The sequence below is a fragment of the Coptis chinensis genome, chromosome 3 (genome assembly GCF_015680905.1).
Source record: "Coptis chinensis isolate HL-2020 chromosome 3, ASM1568090v1, whole genome shotgun sequence".
NCBI lineage: Eukaryota > Viridiplantae > Streptophyta > Magnoliopsida > Ranunculales > Ranunculaceae > Coptis > Coptis chinensis.
Genome location: NC_141458.1, coordinates 117,695,125 through 117,717,939, shown reverse-complemented (window position 1 = coordinate 117,717,939; position 22,815 = coordinate 117,695,125). Strand labels below are relative to the sequence as shown.

Sequence of the window (22,815 nt, the reverse complement as noted above, 5' to 3'; positions counted from 1 at the left end):
AAAACATTAAATAAGTTAATGCCAATTATCAATAATCATTAATGACAATTATTTAATATTAAATAGGTAAAAAATATAAAGAATTGTTAATGACAATTATCAAGGATACTACTAAAGTACTAATAAAGTACTGCACTAGTACAGTGGTAATTTTATACAGGTTTTGGCATAGAGTTTATGACTATTTCCATTTTTTTTTCCTAAATGGTACTCATATTTTTTTTTTCTATTAGTATTACGAACTCTCAATTTATTTCAATTTAGTACTTTAATCTCTTTTCCGTCTTAATCTGACTAATTTGCTTGCGGCAATTTCCCGTGAATAGTCCATCCGGTAATGAAAAAGACGGATTGAAACGAACCGTTTTCAAAGAAAGCCTCTTTTATTATGAGTCTATTTAATCCCTATTGAATTGGTTAAATTTTTTCCTAAATTTTGTAACAATTGCGTATTAATAATTTTCCTAAAACATTTTCACTTGTGTTTTGGTTTACAAATAAACCAAAGTTATTATCTTTTTGTCCATTAACTGACTACTACTAAAGTGGAATTTCCAAAAGTTAAAAACGAGTGATGACTGGGAAGTCAAGTTCATGTGGCCCGACAATACATCGAGATACGATTTATTCCCAAATCCAACGAACGTCCGAAACATAATCAAGCTCTTATCGATCTCAATTTGAAGGTCACTTGAACAACTCAGGTGAGTTCTATTACTTGTTTTCCGTTCAAATTAGTTGCCAAAGTTTTTATCTTTTCAGCTAACTATTTCTACAATTAAAAAACTGCAGTGATTTTGAACTCAAACTGTGTAATCATGGATTGGGAGAGAGTTTTCCGTGTTGTTTTGTTTCTTTCAGTTTTCAGCTTAGTTCTTGGAGGTGATATTGTTCATCATGATGATCGTGCACCGAAAAGGCCTGGTTGTGAAAACAACTTTGTCTTGGTAATAATAATTTTTTTTTTTTTTTTTTTTATTTAGAATGTGTTGGTTTTGGTTGGTTTAGGTTAAAATTCAATCATGGATTGGCCCTGAAGAAGGAGAAGAGTTTGTGGGTGTTGGGGCTCGATTCGGGGCTACTATGGAGGCTAAGGAAAAACATGCTAATCATACTGCACTTGTCCTTGCTGACCCTCCTCATTCGTGCGTCCCGTCCAAGACTAAGGTACTTAAAATCCTGTGTTTTCTGCTCATTTATCAAGTTTCATTCATTGGATGTGTTAACTTTTTTTTTTTTTTTTTTTTTTTTTTTCTAGGTTCATGGTGAAGTGATGCTCGCACACAGGGGCGGTTGCACCTTCACTGCAAAGGCAAAAAACGCACAAGCTGCTGGTGCTACTGCACTCCTGATAGTGAATTACCATAAAGGTTGGTGGTAGTACTTTTTGGATTTATGAACTATTGTTTGTGATAGCTATGTGAGATAGAATGCTTAGATAGTAGCTGTAACTTAGCAATGTTTACGTGGTGTTGGTTACAGTAGTTCAGAATAATTGTTTGCGTGTGCTGATAATTATGGTGGTGGCTGTGGGAAATTGGTTCTAGTGGAAGTGTTTGTAGTGGTATACAAGCGCTTCCCTGCCTGAGTTGCGAGGGAAGCAATGGTTGTTAGCAGAATAATCAACATCCATCAACAATGCATATTTTCTAATTACTTTTGTGTTGTACCCATTGGTAGATGACTCATGAAATTGTGTGCAACTTTAGCTGACCGACGACTTCGCATATTGGTGCACACCCTCCTTGATATAATGGATTGGAAGTTATGTTGTATGCAATGGAAGTCGTGGAAAGTGCATTCTCTTGGTTAACCAAGCTATTTATGAGTTTATGCTGATCCCATCCAAGTGAATTTATTTTTTATAAGGTCATAAATTTTCTCAATGGGTGAGCAATCACATTAAAATTGAAAGCCCTGAATACAATGTGTTTTCTGGTCTTGACGGATAAGCAAAGTCAAAATTCTTGAATGCCACCTCTCCTTCTTCTTGTTGATTGTCAGAGTCGATGGTTTGTATATGATTTTATGTTTGATCATCTGAAATACTTTATCAGCCAAACTACTTGCTTCACTAAAATATCTCGCACTAATCAGTGAATTTCCAAGTGCACAGTGATTACACGAACTCAGTATTTTATCACTGTTCATATCCAGTTTAGTTTCTCCAAAAAGTAAAAGTGGATATTGTATAACATTTTTTTTTTGTATGGAAGTTCTAGAAAGTATGTAATTTTCAAGTTTTAGCAGTTTGGCATTCTCCGTTCGGTAGACCTTGAAGAGTTTTTCTATCAGTGTAACAATATGCAAATTACATGCTATAGTGGGAAAGTGGGAAACCAACGGGATCAACTGTCCAAGTTAAGGATATTACATGGATTGTAACAAAAATAAATCTATTGTCATTGAGATTTTAACAATATATAGTAGACTTACAGTCCACCATATACCATGTTGTCTCTTGCAGTTAAAACTATCTTTATATTTAATCTAGCCTCCTTGATACATTGAAACCTATCTTTCTGTTTTTTTGATAAATTTGCATCTTATTTGCATTGAAACCTATCTTTATGTTTTATCTTCTCCAGAACTTTACAAGATGGTTTGTGAAGAAAATGAAACAGACCTTCATATACACATACCTGTAGTAATGGTTCCGCAAAATGCTGGGTCCATACTGGAGAAAAATCTGATAGTCAACTCCTCCGGTAATTTCATTTTACTTTTTATCGAGTTTTGAAAAACTTACGCCACAAGGAAAGCCTGAGAGATTTCCATTTTCGTTCTAATGAGTTGGAAGTTGCTCCAGTTGGTGTGCATGTGCAGCTATACTCTCCACGACGTCCATTAATTGATGTTGCAGAAGTGTTTTTATGGATCATGGCGGTCGGTACTATTTTAGGAGCATCTTATTGGTCAGCATGGAGTGCCAGAGAAGCATCCATTGAACTAGACCAACTCCTAAAGGTAATACTTTCAATGCTTCTGGAAGTGATATGTATTTCTAGGCATTATGATTGTTTCTTCTCAAGTGTAAAAGTACGGAAATCTAAGCGATCTAGTAGTTATGAGCAAATTAATGTTTGCTTGTAGGATGCTTCGGATGATTATTTGAATACTGAAGACACAGGTGCTAGCGGTGTGGTGGACATCAACCCAACATCAGCAGTGTTGTTTGCCCTCATTGCTTCCGGTTTCTTGCTTCTGCTTTACAAATTAATGTCGTATTGGTTTGTTGAGCTTTTAGTGGTCCTGTTTTGCATCGGTGGTGTAGAGGTGTGTCCCTTCTCTTCTATATAGTGCACAACCTAATGACATAATTTAATATATATGGTACTTATCGAATCTGTTGCTCCCATGTACTTGCAGGGCCTGCAAACGTGCTTGGTGGCTTTGCTATCTCGGTATCTTTTCTTTTCTCCCACCAAAATTGCATAACTGTTTCATTGAGTACAGAGTACATAAGTTAACAGCATAGGCACAGCCTTAGGAATTGCAGACTTAAACATGCAATGCAAGACTCCCAGTCTGAACTGACCCTGTTAAGCTCCTTATATGGGCTACCTCATGGATTGAGGCTATTACACCCTTTGTGTTTACATTGCTTTAACAAAAAAAAACAGTTTTAATAGCTCAACTATTTGATGTACCTTTGGTAGCGCACTCCATGAGACTTCTTTATTACTTCCTTAAACTTCTTGTACTATAGTCCAATTATTAGAAAGGACCAAAAGATATGATACTTGATGTTCAAAGGCAAGTTGCATTATGCTGCACAGTGCTTTTTCTTTGAAAATCTCTGCATTTGTAATGCAACTATGACAACTCCCGTGGCATAATTGAGTCACTCCATTTCCATGAGAGTTCTAGTGCCTGTAGAATGATCATCTGTGTGGAATGCACCATCCACCATGAGTATACACAAAGTAGGTCTAAGGTTATGGAAATATTAATAACTTGTCTAGTCGGATAGGTTTTTGAGGATTTGGGGTTAACAGTTGTGCAACCATAGAAAACATAGCCTTGGCAAAGATGGAAAAAGGGAGAAAACTGTATTTGTTGGGAATCAAAAGTTATTTGGTTTCGAGAAAGCCAAATAAAACAGTCTGTATATTGACCAAGTTATGTTCTCAATGAGATGATTTTTAGATTTATGGTTATCACTTTCAGGTGGTTTAAACGCGCTGGAGAATCATTCTTTACAGTGCCTTTCTTTGGACCAGTTTCTTACCTGACTTTGGCGGTTTCCCCATTCTGCATTGCATTTGCTGTAGTTTGGGCAATAAAACGGCGCATCGCGGTTGCATGGATAGGGCAAGATATCCTTGTAAGGAAATTTTTCATCATGTTTTTATTTTCCCCTATCTTCTTGTTCTTATAATTTTCAACAAATCATTAGTATGAGATAAATTCTTCTTTGACCTCCCATCCCCAATTTGGTAAACATAGTTGTTAATTTTGTTGCTATATGGCTTCCAGTAGATTAATGTCTTTGCTAATTGAAGTACATAAAAACTCGACGTTCTTTTGTATGTTGCTTGTGAATTTACATTTCTATCCTAACACCTACTGGAAGAGTATAGTTTTAGCAACTAGAAGTAACAAATTGATGCCATAAAAGTGCTTTTATATGATGTGATCTCGGAACCAAATTCTCGATCTTTGTTGGAACTAAGTCTCCGACGTGAAAAATGTAGAACTTTAAAACAACTCCATCTGTTTACTTCCGTAGATGTCAAAAAAAGGAATATCGGAACTCACCAAATTGTTTCAGATGCTTATTCAGAAAAAGTAGTGTGTTTACTACTAACAGTGTTCTGCTTTCTTTACATCAGGGTATTGCATTGATTATTACAGTTCTTCAGATTGTTCGTGTACCCAATCTCAAGGTGATGATTCTACCAAGTTAAATTTTACTACTATTTCATATTCTATACATAGGGTCTTAATCCCAACTTATGTCAAAATTCAAATGTGACTATTGTTTGTTATTCATGGCATTTTGGTTTTGTAACTTTATATGCAATAATAACATTTATTGGGGAACTACTTGTCACCAGCCTATGACTTTTAACTCTGTTGCATGGGTACTCCATTTTAGGTGTTGCGTCAAGTTCGTCTATGTTGACACGGACACATGATTCGTAATAGCTATGTATTATCATGGATGATATCTGAGGGAATATAACAAAATAAGTTGAGATTGTTAAGTGCCCTTCCTTTTTAAAATTTACGTTTTGTTGGAAGGTAGAAGGCGAATGGTCAAAGAAGACTAAGAGCACATGTTGAACAGGATAGAATGTAACTTTCTTTAAATAGTTGGGCCACTGGGTTTACTTGTGCCTCTCTAGTTCATGGTCTAAACAAAACTTATTATGTCTGTAGGGTGAGTAACTCAAAAGCCAACTAAAAAGGTAGTCTAGAGTGAAAATGTAAATATGATTTTGCAGTCTTGGACGTACCCAAAAAGAATTAAAGTATATAACTTACTACATTATACAGAGGCCCTGAGTCTGAGTTTGATTTTTTTTTTCTTACTTGTGTCCGAATCAGACATCTGCACTTGTACCTATGCAGTAGAGTTTAACTTTCTTTCCTTTATCAAGCTAATGAAAGCTTTAGTAGTGGTGTGTGGTGAAGAAGAAGACAGTATCCAACATCTCTTTTTTGATTGAAGCGTGACTAAAAAAGTTTGGGAATTCTTTGTCTCCTCTCGCTACTGTACACCTGATGCTTTTTGAGATTTAAATCCCATCATTTGTAATTGCAAGTATGTACTATAAGGTTTGGTATCATTTCCTACTGTTAGGTATGTGACTGTTGATTCAACTGTAAGGGTTTGGGAAGCTATAGTACAGCTTTGATGTAACTATTTACGGGTAGTGTGAACTTCTCACACTGAGATTCTAATAAAATTCGTAGGTATCTTGTTTGCCATGATTCTAATGACTCCTGTGTGATGCAGGTCGGTACTGTACTTCTCAGTTGTGCATTCTTGTATGACATCTTCTGGGTTTTTATTTCTACGAAGTTGTTCCATGAAAGTGTCATGGTTGTGGTGAGTTATTCTTTAGAACAATTATATGCAAGTGCTTTAGGAGACTTCTGCAAGTGACCATCTATGAAAGCATACTGCTTGTATAATCCTTATAGGTAGCTCGTGGAGATAAAAGTGGAGAAGATGGTATACCAATGTTACTGAAGATCCCACGTATGTTTGATCCCTGGGGTGGCTATAGCATCATTGGATTTGGCGACATCCTATTACCAGGATTGCTGATAGCATTTTCATTGAGGTCTGAACTTTTGAGCATTGCCTTTTGGCGCTCTAATCATTTTGTATTAGTCTATCTTCAATTTACTAGGGTTCACAATTGCTCGAGGAATTACTTTTTGTTTTTGCTTTTATTCTCTTATTTTATATTGAAGTTTCTATGTGAAGAATAAAATCTTTCCTTCTTTCTTAGTTTTCATTGTAGTTTTGAATTAAAAAGACCCTTATATTTACATAACCACCAAATCCCTCACCCCACCTCACCTCACGACACACACACACAATATTTCCATACTATCTTAAAATCCTTATTTTTGTAAAATAAAGTCAAGGTAAAATGTGGTATCTTCCCAACTTCGATTCCGTAATTTCTGTCAACATTTGCAGGTATGATTGGCTTTCGAAAAAGAGCCTTCGAGCTGGATACTTCCTGTGGGCAATGACGGCTTATGGTTTAGGTATGGCTCTGGCACTCAATTAGACGGAAAAGTATGCTATAAATTAAAACCAGAATGGAAACAATAGACGCTGTAATGTGTACCTCAAGAATCTGTGCCATACTAATATGAATGTCTCCTGTGGTAGTCCATTAGATTGTTCCTCAGCCATTTCTTTTGTTAATATAAAACATTTTCAAATTGTAATTGATCTTTGTAATCAAGACCGATATAAAACCAAGATTCAAGATTTTGGTCCAACAATAGTATTATTCATCATTAAATTCACTGTTTCATTCTCAATTAATAAATCGTATGGTCGGTGACTGGATCTCTTCCTCCAATGCTACTGCTGTACAATAATACATTATGCGTCATATGAAATTCACTGATTATGTCCAGGTCTCCTCATCACATATGTTGCACTAAACTTGATGGATGGACATGGTCAACCAGCTCTCCTTTATATTGTCCCTTTCACACTTGGTATGCACATTTCTTTTTGTATTTAATTTTGTTTGAATTTCCTTCCTATGCTGTGAATGCAGCACATTTGTGTCATTTCAGTAATTTTTTGTGTAGTCTCGTCTAAGTCAATGATTTTTGTTCCAGGAACACTTTTGACTCTGGGGAAACAGAGAGGAGACCTAGACATTCTATGGACAAGAGGGGAACCAGAAAGGAGCTGCCCTCATATCCACCTCCAGCACACTGAACAGGAGTCCTAATACTTTAATAGCATTTGTGCTGAAACTAGGGTAGAGGGATCCTACTAATAGTTTACTTGCTGACCTTTCCACATTAGTACAAAGTATTGTCTGATTGTGTTTGTAATCAATAAATTGTTGATTTTGTTGAGCATTAGGTGCTGTTGTTAAAAACATGTAATTGTAACACATTCTAGTGTAAATCTATATGATGAATGAAATGTAATGTTAGTGTATGTCTGATGTCTATGGAAGAAAGATTGCAAATGGTTGCATTATACATGATACAATAATATCTGGGGTTTGTGGAGTTGTAGTTTGAGGGAGTTCCAACTTTTAAAATCTCCCGAAACAAAAGTTGGCATTTATCATCATCTGGCTAGAACTTCCAGATGTTGGGACTTTCCATTTCAAACACACCGTCAATCCTTCAAATTCATAAATAAGAGTTTTGGTTTATTAACAGATGGAATTCAGAGCACTTTTGTTAGTCACGAGATTTAAATTGGTATTTAGTGTTTTAGATATGTTTAGTAGAAAAACAAAAGTGGGTTGTCGTAGAACAGGATACAGCTTCAATTTAAGTTTGCTGTTTTGAAGATAATGCCAGTAGTTTCACTTTTAGCGGATGCCATGCCAGCCAATAAGTTCGTTTCCAGTTTTTTTATCGTACAATCCTGCACGATAGAAAGACTACATTCCTCACTGCCACTGACGCCAATTGTTTTCATATCCAATCACATAGGATGATACCCTCGCTCAACCGTTCTGGGGATGTATAGATATTGAGACGAAACGAACTCATCACAGGTTGTTCCAGAAACAAACCCATAAATTAATTTATTTATACTGTTGTTTCGAACAAAAATTTCTAAACTGCAGCTTCGACACATTTGCTGTATTTCCTTTGGTAATTTTTCATTGGTGAAACACTCAAGTAACATAAATAATCCTAAAAGTTATCATATACAAAGAGGAGGCCACTCACCGGAACCCGAGTTGCTAATTCTATTTTCACAAATGTTCAAACAAATAAATGAATAATACCATTGAGCAAAGATACCATTAAACATGAAATGACTACTAAAAAAAATAAAAATGGCGTTTACTGTTGACGTGTAATTGGACCACCATGCCATCCGTCACATTTAGGCATCCACCACATCTTTCGTTAAAGCAGCAACTCAAACAGGTATTCGTTATGCAACTCCACCAAGTACCTGGCCTTGTCTCATTTTTTTTCTTTTTGCTGGCCTTCCCATCTCGTCATCAAGGACAACTTAATAATGCAGTTTATACACAACTGAGGAAATCGTCTTCCCTATGTAAATCCAAAGGCTGAAGCATCAAATAAACCATTGAAGGACTCGGACTTGCCAAAATAGAAGAACAGGAAAGTTGCCTGATAGTTTCAAGTCAGTTCAAATTCAAACATTGATGACACACAATCTATACACAATTGATGACACAAGACCTATACAAAAAGGGCAAAAGAGTACTGAAACACTCGACTAACCCCACCGGTAAGAAGATCAATGAGAAGAAAGGAAAACCTCATTTTATTAAGATGATAAGACTAGACAAGATCAAATTGGCTAAGTAAACACCTCCATTTCTCTTCTCCATGAACGTTCAAATGTCCCTCTGGAATCAAAATTTCGATCCAGTGAACTAAAAAAACAAAGAAACTTACATACAGGTCTCACACCAATGACTTTGCTCTTACGCTTTCCTGGTGTCATCGACAGTGATTGTTTGTAAGGATCTCGTCAAATCCGTTCTAGCCACTGGGCTCGTTTCACAATACGAGTACCGGAGGTTTATCTTCGGTCCAATCCTGCTCATGGGAACCAAGTCCATATTTAAGGTATGTGAATACAAAACATTGCTTTAACAGAAAGTTCTCAGCTACATTTACAGCAGTCATCAATTCACTACAAATAAAAACTTGAAGACAAGAAAATATATTGTGCCAAAGAATAAACAAGCTAAATAAAATTTACTAAAGAAACAACACAATTACTTCGACTAAAAAAGGCAAACATAATATTTGATCAGATCAACACTATTCAGTCAGGCAGGGGACAAGGACTATTCTTACAACCTTACTCCCTTAGAAAGTATCGTCAGCAATTATCACAACTTCACAGATAGCACTCATAGCAGGCACATCTTAAACTCAGTCAAAAGCTGCAAGGTTTATACAAACCTACTTCATAGGCCCAATAACAATGACTCGTAGTTCTACACATATATCAAGAGTATTACCTTATATAAACCTTTCATGTATTAAGTTCCAAAGCCAAATTTTGCCATACTTGGACCTCAAGTAGTTTTCGTGGTTCATATGTCCTGAATCTATCACCATATTTCCCACAAGATGATATCGTGTTGAAAACTCAATCCTAGTGATTAGTCCTATCCTATCATATCCTATCTTGTTCATCTATTCCATTTTAATGAGTTGATGACTCTGCTACTTCATATCCATCACAACTCACAACCAAAGACTCCAGACCTTATGTTGTCCTAATTGAAGGGGTTGTTTTTTTTCTTTTCCCCCCCTCATATAAGAACCAAAAGGCAGTTTGAAAACAGGGGATATATTAAAAATGCGAAAAGAAAACCCCAACTGTTTTTCCAAAACCAGTAAACCTACAATTACATACGTGAATATCTCCTCAAGGAACCATTTCCATTGATTGCTACTGGAACAGATCGTCTTTCTTGTCCTAAAGATAGAATCTCCTGCATCCTTTGTGGCCAGTCTGAATTTAATCTCCTAGCAAAATCCTCCACCTCCCTGCAATAAAGAAGAATCAGATCACAACTGAAACAAAGGAAGGTTAAATAACTTTTCATTGTTAGAAGTTCACTCAGAACCTCAAGTAGTCACAAAAATGAAAAATCTAACCAGAACAAGAATGAAATACAAAAATAGATAAGGTAGGGAAACTCAAGCTAAAATATATAGTATGGGCCTATAAAAAGTGGAATTTGTGCTTGTGGGAATTATCGAGTAATTGGAGATGAAAAAGAAAACCCTAAATTTTGTCGGAGATGTTCAGACTTCAGAAAATCTAATCAGCCAAAAGAAAAACGGAAGGGGGCAACTTCAATCTAACTGCTAAACATCAGAATGGAACAGTTCCCAGTATGTTTAAAATGATAACATAGTGAAGTACACGATTACCAAAAGTGGACTACTTCAGCATCAGTGTTTCTTCCAGTAGGCGTACTTTATTTTCAATATACATTAGCCATCCTCTGTTTGATTGTCAGAAATTCCATTTAGGGCATTTTTTTCACATCCTAATATTTCTTATCAATATCTTTCTTACATATTTGTCATCAATGTTCATCGATTTTGGTAGCTAACTTAGTGATCCCCAATGAATTATAGAAGGAGACAATCCGAAGACAATGGCTGCAGGCAGGCAATAAGTAGTGCATCACTAATGTTTTCTTTCCATAATGATCATTACTATTTATTAACTTAATTCAATGTTTAAACCAATGACACTCCAATTTCTAACACCAACACAACGCAACTTTGATTGAAAACACAAGGCGTTTAGGTTGGCCGGCCATTATGCTATGCATCACCAATTACCAAGCTAACACTGATCTTGATGGGATGAACTAAGAAGTACAAACTTGAGTAGAGTACGGTCCATGGACTTCCACAACAAAACAAAAAGATCTTTAGACATACTAAAGAGCCACCCAAAGAGAAACAAACATAAAATGCAACAAGTACTACACTTTTTAAGAAAGGAGTAGATGTCAACATCAAGAAGATGATTCTTACCAAGCATAGGCATGAAATCACTCTATTGAATAATATTGTCTAACCTCTAGGTGAAGTGCAACACTATAATCTTAAGGTAGCACTAGAGGTTCTGCCCAACCCACAAGTGCAAGGCATCAACCTCACAATATACAGAAAAAAATTAATCCTTTATTCGCATGTGGTCAGGAGCAAGGCCAGGTACTTGCAACTTTTTCATTAAACATTGCCGCCTTTAACAGCATAGCTCCTCTAATAGTTTTGAGAATTAACTTAATGGACAACTTGAAGTCTCCAAACAACGGTTTATTTCAATATCCCACTTTAGAGGCTTCACTCTCTTTTCAAATGCATTTTGAAAAATCAGAGCATCGAACTTCTCCATGTCAGATCTCAAGTCCATCAACTCTTTTATGATAATCATGTCCAGAGAAAAGCTAGCAAGCATCGCACCTTTTGACTAGCATGTATACTGCTCATTATGCGACACATCTTATGATTCCAAAAAATGTTCTTGAGATTCCAAAGAATATAGCATTCCATGACAAAAAGAATCTCTTAGTGAGTGGGGCATTCAATCAACTAACAACATATGTTGCTTAATTAAAGTCATCAACCTAATAATTTGGGTAAAGAATATGAACAAATACAAATAGGGTAAAAACATTATAATTTGACATACGTCTGAAGTATGTACCTAGTTCAATGAGTTTATTTTTCAATTTCTTTGATAAGAGTATACAAATGTATTTATTTCCTTCTTTTCAGTAATTTGTCTTGTGTGATAGTTCAACTTTTTGTCTGACAAGGTACCATGTAATTGCAACAATCAGAAAAAAATTTAACATAAAGCTTGCTTATTTTTTTCGCTTATAATTGAATGTTGAGCACAAAAAATGTCAACTGGATCTCATCCACCAATAAAAGCTCACCTGTCAAGTTCTTCCTTCATTGCTGGGTCAAGCTCATCATCAATGTCATCATCAAACTCAAGCTTCGGCGAATAAGTGTCATCTGCAACATCTCGTAACTTTGAAGTACGACTGGGACTGGCCACAAAAACATTGCCGTTCAAATCACCATGGCTTTTCGAAGATAAAGCATCTAGCTCCTAAAACACATATAGTTAAACTTAAGAATCAAACTGTGACCATAAAAGAAAAGTAAGCTGAAACTTCTAATTATTTTCTTTCTACACCTCATGGGTGGTGTAAATTGAGCCCCACTGATTTCCGAAGGGTACTCCATTTTCAGCAAATGTATATCACCAACAAAAGACACTCACGTCTACTCAAATTTGAAGTAAGGAACCCCCTATCCCAAACACAACCAGTCACCATAAATCACATCTTCCTCTTCTCTCTCTCCGCTGCCTAATACACCACCCATGAGAGGGCAGTAAAAGAAAAGTGGTGGTAGTAGTAAGAAAAAAAGGAGATGGTGGTAAGTGGCAGTAAGAGAGAAGGGGTGTGCATACATGATTTGGAGTGGGGGTTGTGAGTGCACGAGCTTGTATTGCTGGTAAACATGCTCTAGAAAATGGGGCACTGTACCAAATATTTGGGGCTAAATAACAACACTACTCTTTTCAGATTGGTAAACCACGTCCTGCATTTACAGAAAAGAAATGTCGCGAGAATGGATTCCTCGTAAAGTAAACCTACTACTAACCTCATGATTATTGTTCCCATTGTTAGAACAATGATCCTTTAATTGATCTTTCTTTCTCCGGTTCTTTTTTTTACTCTTAGGAGGTCTAACACTCTTTGAATCTGCGCGAAAAATTGACATCAGAAAAGCCCACCGAGGCCAAGGAGTAAAAACCTAATTATTCAAGTTTATAATGGTTCAAAAGGGACTGCATCAACAGAAAATACATTGCATAAATAAACTTGTGATATGCTGATTGTTTGTTTACAACCATATTCAAGTAAGAAAGAACCTCACGAGTTTTGCAGAGATATTCAACACCCATTCCCATAACATAGCGTTGAAAATAATGTTGTAATCAGATAATTGTTGTTAAATTTATAATCACAATAATAATAAATAACTAAACAAAAAAAAACTAAAAAAAGAGACAAAAAGAAGTGGTGGGGGAGGGGTATATTAGAACGAATTCTTCTTTATCAAGACCAAGATTCTAATCCTGTTCATCACCAATGTATATCGATTTACTGCAACCTTTAACTAGAAACCCAATTGCTAAATTTAAATATGCAGCACGTAATCCAGCATGAAGCACCAAATAGTCACCCACTCAAGTTTCAAGTCAGACTACAGCAACAGGTCAACAGCATGCCCGTTAAGCCTATAACAGACTTTGTCTATGAATTAAAATCTTATTAATATAAACCTACAACGTATACGAACCGATGCACTTTGCCCCCAAGGTGTATGTGTACGTGTTTTCACGGCCTAAGACATCCTAACCAGGTTCACAACACTTCAACAATAGTTCAGAATAACAAATGGGGGTGGGATTCCAAATTGCTGAAAAACTGAGATTCCAGACAATATCAGAAACCTTTCGTGCTTCTTGATCTCATGGAGCCAAAATTTCTCATATATCTAATATTGTTTGACTTTTTACAATAGTTCTGACTATTTCACAAGACCTCACCACACATCCTTTTCTCCCAGCCTACACCCTAATGGAAAGCTACACTACATTACAAAGTTCCCAACCACCTTTCTAAGTGCCCAAGATTACAGCTCACCACTTGACAGTGAGGTCCTCTAACCAATCTCACTCCTTTCCTAATTTCGCAGAAAATGTCTATCTCTAGTCCATATGCACTGGGGACATTTATAAACTGCAGATTAATCTTTTTTACAGCAACCACATGAGGAAAAATAGACACTTCTATTGCACATAACAAAGAACCTTTGTCTTTATGTGGTTTGTTTGAAACAAAATAAGTATCTACTTTTTAGCATGGACAAGGAATCACCTGATCCTTGCTCAATTCTGAAATATCACATTGTTGCAGGCTCACATATTACCTGACATCTTCCATGGGAGGAGTGAAAAGACCCAAATATACTACAAGTGAGATTCAGCCAGAGGTGGTTTTATCTTCTGAAACTCAGGACTAAGCGCCCAGAGGGGAGTTGATCCCCCACTTCTTTGCCAAAGGGCGGAGACCAAGCAAAGGATAAACAGATTCATCTTTGCAACTAAGCACAAACCTATAAAAATGTTACTCTCTTTCCTCACCTTCGAAAATCCAACACCAAGTAACATTACAAATGAAGAACATTTTTGTCCCTTTGACATTCTTATTTGCTTTCTTCCTCGTCCAAGGTTAATTACTCCAAGAGATCCCTAATGATAATGACTTGCTCATTCACCCCATATTCCCTCCCCTTCTTAATTGAATCTTCCATGACCTTGACTCATTGTTTTGTATAAGATGATCAGCCACAAAGTCTAAATTGCACCTTCTTATAAAGTGAACTGCGGTAATAACTTTACAAACTCTGTACAATATGCTGAAGCACTTATTTCTTTTCAAATCTGTCTTTTCCTAGGAGCAAATTATGAATGAAATAAGTGAAGTGATGTACATCTTCACTTTAGGGTATTAAACAGAGGGCATAAGCACTTTCATAAAACCACACACTAGTGGACCTAAGGAATTGGGCTCAAAGAGTTCTCAATCTCTCCCATTTGACCAAAGATTACACTACCAATATGAAAGGAATAACCATTAGCCGCACGTCCATAGCATTCATCAAGATTATTCAGAACTTTCAAAAGCTTTTGTATATCCCAGTGGGTTCCCAGACTTTGGCCACCGTGCTTTGCTCCCATCGGGAGGGGCCTTAATGTCTCAAGTTTCAAATTATGTTTATATTTCTTAGACCTACATGCCTCCATATATGGTGGGCCTATTGCTCTCCATTGTCAACAAAACAGAGTACTGCCCCTTACGCGTAGTAAAAGGCTAAAATGCATATCGATCCAAAATGCAGTTTGTAAGTCAAAACTCAAGAGATGAACTTATATCAGATGGACATATGTCATGGAAAATGGTGCAATTCACCCACCCTCCATGCATGGTAGATAGCAATTAATAATCAATTATAAACAAGGTGACTTTTTTGGTTCACAATTAGTGACATTTGTTTTGAATATTAATTTTTTTTATTATTATTTGACAATCCAAAGTGACAATCAAGCAAACATATCTCAATCTCAGACCACAAGTAGTTAAGCAATCATTTTTTATTATGCTAAAGCTGATCTGTAAAAGCAGATGCAGACATGGTTTAGGAACCCTCAATAATACCTCCATTCCCCCCATTAATGAATGACAAGAGGTCATCAACTGATCGCTCATCTACGGGCTCCTCTTCAACTTCCACATTCTGAAATGCATGAAATATTCAATCAATTTCTGTTGAACCCGTTTTATTTCTATATACCTACTACAACGTATTTAAATTTGAAAAACTGCAAGTACAAGGATGCAGATTGATAAATAGTTATCTGCTGCACTGCTGAATGAAAGATATGGAAGTCACCTTCAGTTTTTCTTTCTCTTTCAATTCTTTCCTCTTCCTTGCATAGAGCCGATTCAATAATCGGATCCGAGGATCATCAGCTGTGTTTCTCAAAGGCTCCAATTTCTCTTCCTGGAAGCAATCAATCTGAGTAAGATACGACGAAAGGATATGGAAAAACAAACTACCAAGATGGAGTCCAAGTAAGACACCTCAGTGAGATCATCAGGCAAGTGAAATGTCTCACGTATCTCCTCGGGTGTTTTCCCTTCTATCATTCTAGCAAGTGCACGGCTTGTTAGATCAACCAAAGGCTTCAACTGGAGACTGTCTGCTGCAGATGTTAACTCGCACAACCTTTTTGTATCTATCCTTATGAATTTTTCATCAAAAGATTTCCTCTCCTATAACCAGAACGAAAAAAAGTGTTGGCCCAAAAATTAATGGAAAAAAACATAAAATAAAAATAAATAAATAAATAACCAACTAAAAAACTACCCATCATATATAATCGCATAAATGAGAGGCTAGAGGAAGACTTAATCACTTGTTAGTTGCTAGATTCAGGTATGTGACGCACTTAAATCAGTGTGCTTACCAATGTTTGTATACATAATCACATAAGTGATTTTAATATCTGACTCCACTCTTGGAAGAACAATAAGAAAAGCATTCACACGACAGTAAAAAGCATAAATTGTCAAACCTTGTTAGAGCGACCAGGTATTTGATGAAAACGACAATAATCAAGTATTAGGCTTAAAATGGCTGGATTGACTCGTGATGGAAGCGGAATAGCATAGTTTTTCGAAGATCCCATGCCACTTTGAAGTACTTCTCGGCATATCATTGGGCAAAACATGGCAACCTCTTCCTCTACTTGCTGAATGGAACCATCAGCAGTTTGGAGCCAAACAAAAGACTTCATGACCTTAAGGAAACATATCAAAAGGGAACAATATAAGCAGCAATATTAATTGATAAGCACAAAACAAAGGACACACTTAAGCTATATGACATAAGAAAGAACAAGGTCAGTACGGCAAAAAGTTATTTTGATGTACATTATATATCTCTCTGACCCACAACCAATTTAATAAGAATGATGCTTCTGCAATCCTGGAGACACAAATTTTGAGAAAGTTACATTGGCACAGATGTGTGTGTCTATATCTGACATAGATACGAAGTGTCTGACGACAGCAAAATATAAAGAATTGGGATATATTACATACAATATGTGACTGTGTCTGACACGGACACGTTGATACGTATCCGACACGCATTATTTTTAAAATATGGAGTGTCCATGCAACCTAGGAATTTTAAAATAGGACTAAATTTTCTGTACTATAATTTTCCTGTATACAAAAAAATTAAACACAAAAAATCGTTAATGATGAGGCAAATTGCTACCATAATAAGAAGATAAAAAGAGATACAAGTACAACACAGCACAACCAAATTCCATCCCAGTTGCAGTTTGAAGTCTAGAAACAAGAAACTTAGTTCTTTCATAAAATGTATTTCCCACCAACCAATAAAACATGGTCTCTTTCACCTCAGAGTAACCGGCATTAGATCTCTCTTATGTTAAATGCATACTCCATTCCTTCCACAACACCCATGAAAAAAGTCTACGGCAACCATCTCAAGGAGGATTATAAATCATCCCAGAATCCAATACCTCCTTGATACCCGAAGGGGTGTCGAAAGGAGAAAAAAAAGCACTTTCAACAGTTCTGCTGGAAAAAGACAAAGCACTACAAGGTGGTCAACATCTTCCACGTTCTTCTAAGCGTAGCAAACAATGGGAAGCTCCATACACCTTTTGCTCAAGTAATTGATTCTTTAAATTCTTTCATGGAAGGCCACCCAACAGCGAAAGTAAACACCGAAAGGGATGAACTTGCACCAAATCTTTCTACAAGGAAAATTATACATAATTTCATGCGGTTAAAAAACCTCCAAAGAACATTTCTAGAAGAACAGAGAATAAAAAGGATTTCACTGTGTATTTATTCTGTTTCCAAACTTCAAAATATAACACCTCTCCCAACTTTGTGCCCGCCTACCCGCACTATAAATAGTTTCCATAAGAGAGCAATACAGTTTAACATGCCAACCAACTAAGCCTTCACACAATATGAAATTCCGTTTTAGGCCAATTAAACTCAACTCCATGTAGTCTTAAACTAGGTCATCCTTGTTGCAAGCCAACTTATAAATATCCCAAATTCAATCCACGATTCCGGTGTCTCCTACTCAAAAGTCCTTCAAAAGGAACGAAAGTACCACTATCAGGTATAAAAAGAATTTGATCGAGATGCCTAAACACATTTTGATGGCACCATATGGTTGTCCTTTTTTAAATATATCTATATAAGTTATATTCCGAAATTCTAAACTAATTAAGATTAATATAAGGGTTTCTATATTTAAAGGACTTAAACCTCGTTGTTCACTTGTCTTTGAAAGAGAATTGAACAACCCCAGTTGCTAGAAAATTGATTTGTTCCTTTAAATCTTGGTTGTTTGTGTCTGCTCATCAAAGTCAGGCAGTGAATCATAACCAGATGCTCGGCGGAATTAGACTTTCCCCTTACGATCTGTTATCTCCGAAAATATTTTCCCCAGCACACCTCTACGAGGTGTTTGATGTGTTGTCCTCTCTCTCTATGGACCCGATGACATTCTCAATACTGCAGTTCTCACCTGCAGAACCACTATTCATTATCTTGAACCACTATCTACCAAAGACTAGTCTGGTTGATTATGGATCCTTGCATGTCTTAGGACGCCATCTCAGCTTCCTGTTTCACTTGGAGGATGAAAGTTGTTTAAAACAACTTAGACCGAGAGGGCCCTATTTGTCCTCACTACACTGGTCAAGTCAATGCTGGTCAAGTTTGGCAATATTGGAATTGTTTTGCTTTCTTGGGCCTTTATGGTGGTAAGGTAATTGGGCTTTCTCTCTCCATAATTGGAATTGTTTTGCTTTCTTGGGCCTTTATGGTGGTAAGGTAAGAGGGCTTTCTCTCTCCATTTATAACTTATAAGCAATAATTGTGGATCTATGACCACGTGTTGGTCCTCCAAGTGAACTAGATATGTCATCGCAGCACAGGTTGAGTTTGTTAGCGATGGGTCACCCTCATCCAAGGCCTTAAGAGTTTCCAACCAATTACAAGTCACAGGGGAGATTTGTCCAGCCATAGGTGCCTTAATATTCAAATTTGAAACAGAAGGGAGAGGCTATGAAATCTCTCTCTATCCATATCTCCACAAAGATTGTTGGGAGCTCCCCTGGTAAGACATTCCATTCAGTACCATCTTCCTCAATCCTTTCTCTATCTGTACTAAATTCTAATCACACATTCAACACTGTGAGACAATTGAAAGACTGCTAGCAGGCAGTTAGCACAAACTGTGTTGGAGGCAAGGAGTGTGCTGGAGACATGCCAATATGTGCATCTAAAGACATAACAGAAGCAAGGAACCAAAGATAAAGTAGAGGTATTTTCGAAAAAACACTGCCAAACATGACTCTTGAACTGGTAAAACAGATCCATGTCCCATGCTCATACACAGGAACCAAGGAAAACAAAAACCATAGCTCAAGCCAAAAATTAGATTTGAGTAAGCATGTTTGTTCAATTAAATAAAGGAACAGCAAATAGTCCAGAATAACGATATATCATACCTCAGGTTTAATTATCGCCATATCACCTGACATCTGACAATGGCCTCCAAGCAATTGAGTGAAGCAAGAGATAACTAAAAAGAGTACAACTTTGCTCCTCTGAGTTCAAAGATTGAGGTGTACTGTGAATGGAAGTAACTTGTCAAAAGGCTATAACAACTGACTGAACCCAGTCTCTTAAAAAGACACATCCAAAATTGTGTGCTCCCAAATCCGTGAACTCAACAAGAGGGCCTCCCCAGGGGTAATGATATCAGGTAATGCAGATGCAACGGGCTGCAAATTGTATAAGATGTCTAACAGTCATTATGTTGGTTCATATGTATAGATATGTAAATGACATTGGAAAACTCCATTTCTAATATTCTACAGCATTTTAAGCAGACCAATCAGTAGAAGTGATTGTAACAATAAGATAAGCACTAGCAGAATGTTTAATATACGTAGTTAACACCTAAGGCATTAATTTCATAGACTACAAGAAAGCATGTTGTGGACGTGCCAAAATAGTTCACTTGTCTATAAAATACGGTGGCGTGCCAACCGCCAACTAACAAAGGAAAAATTCAGCATAATAAATGAGAATATAAGAGAAATAATTATCTTCCTGAACTTCTACAATTTCAATATCTACAAATACCAGATGAACTTGCAAATACCAGATGAACTTGGTCTACCAGGCATAATACATATCGAACTTGCAAAAATTTAGTGAAAACGAACATATCATTCCCTATCAACAAACCACTATATTGGAACTAGGTTTACAGGTTAAAAATAAAAGCCGTGTTTCAAAAGAGAGTTCCTAAGTTTCAAAAGTTAGTTTAAAATCACTTCATCGTTCTGCCTCTCTAGTAAAACTGTAATAAATGAACTTTTACAGTCTCCACTGCAAAATGTCCTATGGTAAAATCGCAATATCAACAACATTAAAAGAGAAGATTGGTCCAAAGTGTTGTATTACACAGTGGCAAAATCGATATTATATCGAATACATAATGAGAGAGTAGTAAATGAACAAAGAAGTAAAACAAACCCTAAAAATAAAACCTCATTGTAAAATTGCCACAGGGCGCGCGCGTATATTTGTTTGTACAACTAATCTAATACACACATATGAGGAGTACATGTCTTATTTCAATTCTAATAAATATAAACTCAATACAAATAATCTTTATTACACTAAACCTATATATCATTTAATTAATTATAATAAATAATAATATATATAAAGAAATGGAGAGAATATGTAAAGACGTACCTGATAATAAGAGAATAATGCGGACGAGAGAATTTGAATTGAATGGAGTGGAGAATTGACAAAAAAAAAAAAAAAAACCGGATAATGAAAACTGATGAATTTTTAGTTAGGGTTTCGATTTGAGGCTATTGGTGGAGGTATGCTTTTTGGAAGTTTTGTTTTGGTGCAACTTCATTTATCTAGCTTTATGTTACTTACAACACCATCTTCTCTTATTATTATGCCACGTAATAAGTTGTGGACCCATTTGAAAAGAAAGTTTGTTATTTAATGAACGTCAAATAAAAGTACTGAAAAGAGAAGAAAATAGAAAGATGGAATTCTGTTAAATGAGTGTCAAACAAACAAGTTCCGTTTATGTCGAACGAACTCTTTTGGTATTGTCCGACAATTACTGTTCTTCTATGAACGAAAGCAAAACTGTTTTTCTAGTATTGCGTCTCACTATTATATTTTCTATTCAAGGTGGTGTGCAGGACATTGGTTAGTTAGTGGATCAAAGGATTATGGGATTCAATTCGTCAGATGTGGCATTATATAAAAGCAATTTTCTAAAAAACGCTAGGTGGTAGTCGGGCGGTGGGAGAATTAGACCTTCTAGACAATGCCTAGACGGGCTAAGTGTTAGGTTTTTTTTTTTTCCTAATATATATAGTAAGTAATACATAGGGGTGTCAATGGGTGCCCGATTATCCGGAACCAAACCGAATGTTCCGGTTCTGGGTCTTAAAAAGTTAGACCCATTTAAAATGGGTCATTAAAAATCAAATCAATAAAGAACATAAATTGTTGAACCGAATAGTAAAAAACATGTGGGAACCCGAACCGAAACCGATTATTATGATTTCGATATTTAAAATTTAGTATTATATTATATTTAAAATAATCAAACTCATACATTATAATGTAAAATATTTTTTATGTATAAAAGTCTATTAAATATATATAACATAATAGTGAATGTGCATTGTTAAATGTATATTTTATAACTATACGTTAAACAATTGTATTCTAGATGTTAATAATAATGTCAACGTGTATATTATTAATTAACTAATACATTTTATATTTATTAATTTATGCATGTGTATATTTAAATATGATATACATGCTTGATATATTGTGGTACACGCACTTATTATAAACCAATATATAGTGTTTATGTTAAAAATTAGTGATGAGATGTAATTGTAAGACGCATGTACTCACATGTTCGATTTAAAATGCGAGTTAATACACGTGTACAAATATATGTGTATGCACGTAAAATATATTAAAGTAACAAATATATGTAATTGCACGTGTACACAATCGAATTAATACAATAAAACAAATATATGTCTATGCACGTAAAAAAAAATCAAAATTATAATGTTAGATATTTGATTATTTTAATTTCTATATCAAAGGTTTAAATTATCACATGAATTGTAAATATTTTAACGTATATGATTGATACGTATTCATAAATTGATGTAAATATGATTGTTGATACTTCACTAATTATATATATAATATTATTATGTAGGAAAATAAAAATAAGTTTTAGTGTTTAAATGATTAAAATTGTTTAATAATCATAATAAATAATAAAGACCCGAATTATAACCGAAACCGATAAAAACCCGTGGGTTTTTATGGTTTTGGATTGGGTTCTATAATTCTCATACTAAAACCATTGAGAACCGAAATCGATAAAATTGCAAATAGTAGAACCTAAATCCAAACCGAAACCGCTAAGACCCGACCTAAAATCGACCCGTTGGCACCCCTAGTAATACACACCTATATTACAATAAATGAATAAAATCATTTACCATAACTCAAAAAATAAACACAGACAAATATACTTATTACAAAAATGTATAATAGTTGAAGAATATCGACTTCATATAAAAATATATTATTTGTTATAGTGGCATATAATTTACATTAGACTTTAGTTTTTAAACTCATTCAAATTTTAAGTCTAAATGGGACATTTAATCATTAAAAAAAAAATGACTGGACTACCTAGAGACCGCCTAAACCCACCTAGTCGGTCCACCAATTTTTTAAAAGACTTAAGCCTAGGCAAGTCGGCTAGGCAACTAGCGCCTAAAGACCGCCTAGACCAATTTTAGAAAAGTGTATA

The 22,815-nt window shown here is 35.7% G+C and overlaps 2 protein-coding genes across 3 annotated transcripts; one reads left to right on the top strand and one right to left on the bottom strand.

Moving 5' to 3' along the window:
- Positions 1-481: 481 nt before the first annotated feature.
- Positions 482-7,654, top strand: SPPL2 (SIGNAL PEPTIDE PEPTIDASE-LIKE 2). Its single transcript, XM_086596604.1, has 15 exons — positions 482-704; positions 793-947; positions 1,009-1,167; positions 1,259-1,370; positions 2,589-2,708; positions 2,810-2,967; positions 3,094-3,276; positions 3,370-3,404; positions 4,171-4,327; positions 4,836-4,889; positions 5,966-6,058; positions 6,154-6,296; positions 6,662-6,732; positions 7,114-7,197; positions 7,324-7,654. The coding sequence occupies exons 2-15, from the start codon at positions 819-821 to the stop codon at positions 7,437-7,439; spliced, it is 1,614 nt and encodes a 537-aa protein (XP_086452730.1). The 5' UTR covers positions 482-704; positions 793-818; the 3' UTR covers positions 7,440-7,654.
- Positions 7,655-8,954: 1,300 nt separating this feature from the next.
- On the bottom strand, positions 8,955-20,922 carry LOC147513523 (SKP1-like protein 21). 2 transcript variants are annotated; one of them, XM_086596602.1, is made up of 10 exons: positions 20,682-20,922; positions 19,421-19,696; positions 16,424-16,648; positions 15,930-16,121; positions 15,739-15,849; positions 15,504-15,582; positions 12,880-12,980; positions 12,141-12,319; positions 10,088-10,221; positions 8,955-9,255 (listed from the first exon to the last, which is right to left on the bottom strand). In XM_086596602.1, the coding sequence occupies exons 2-10, from the start codon at positions 19,451-19,453 to the stop codon at positions 9,239-9,241; spliced, it is 1,071 nt and encodes a 356-aa protein (XP_086452728.1). In that variant the 5' UTR covers positions 19,454-19,696; positions 20,682-20,922; the 3' UTR covers positions 8,955-9,238. The 2 variants fall into 2 exon arrangements, with proteins under 2 accessions (XP_086452728.1, XP_086452729.1); XM_086596603.1 differs by lacking the exons at positions 19,421-19,696; positions 20,682-20,922 and adding an exon at positions 17,279-17,301.
- Positions 20,923-22,815: the final 1,893 nt, after the last annotated feature.

What these genes read in the sequence shown, in the direction of transcription:
- SPPL2 (XM_086596604.1), top strand. Translation starts at nt 819, where the DNA reads ATGGATTGGGAGAGAGTTTTCCGTGTTGTTTTGTTTCTTTCAGTTTTC. An exon ending in AACTAGACCAACTCCTAAAG is followed by an intron (nt 2,968 to 3,093) that starts GTAATACTTTCA and finishes GTTTGCTTGTAG; the next exon opens with GATGCTTCGGATGATTATTT. An exon ending in TTCGTGTACCCAATCTCAAG is followed by an intron (nt 4,890 to 5,965) that starts GTGATGATTCTA and finishes TGTGTGATGCAG; the next exon opens with GTCGGTACTGTACTTCTCAG.
- LOC147513523 (XM_086596602.1), bottom strand. Translation starts at nt 19,453, where the DNA reads ATGTCAGGTGATATGGCGATAATTAAACCTGAG. An exon ending in TACCTGGTCGCTCTAACAAG is followed by an intron (nt 16,122 to 16,423) that starts GTTTGACAATTT and finishes TTCTGGTTATAG; the next exon opens with GAGAGGAAATCTTTTGATGA. An exon ending in CATTAATGGGGGGAATGGAG is followed by an intron (nt 12,981 to 15,503) that starts GTATTATTGAGG and finishes TTTTTCGCGCAG; the next exon opens with ATTCAAAGAGTGTTAGACCT.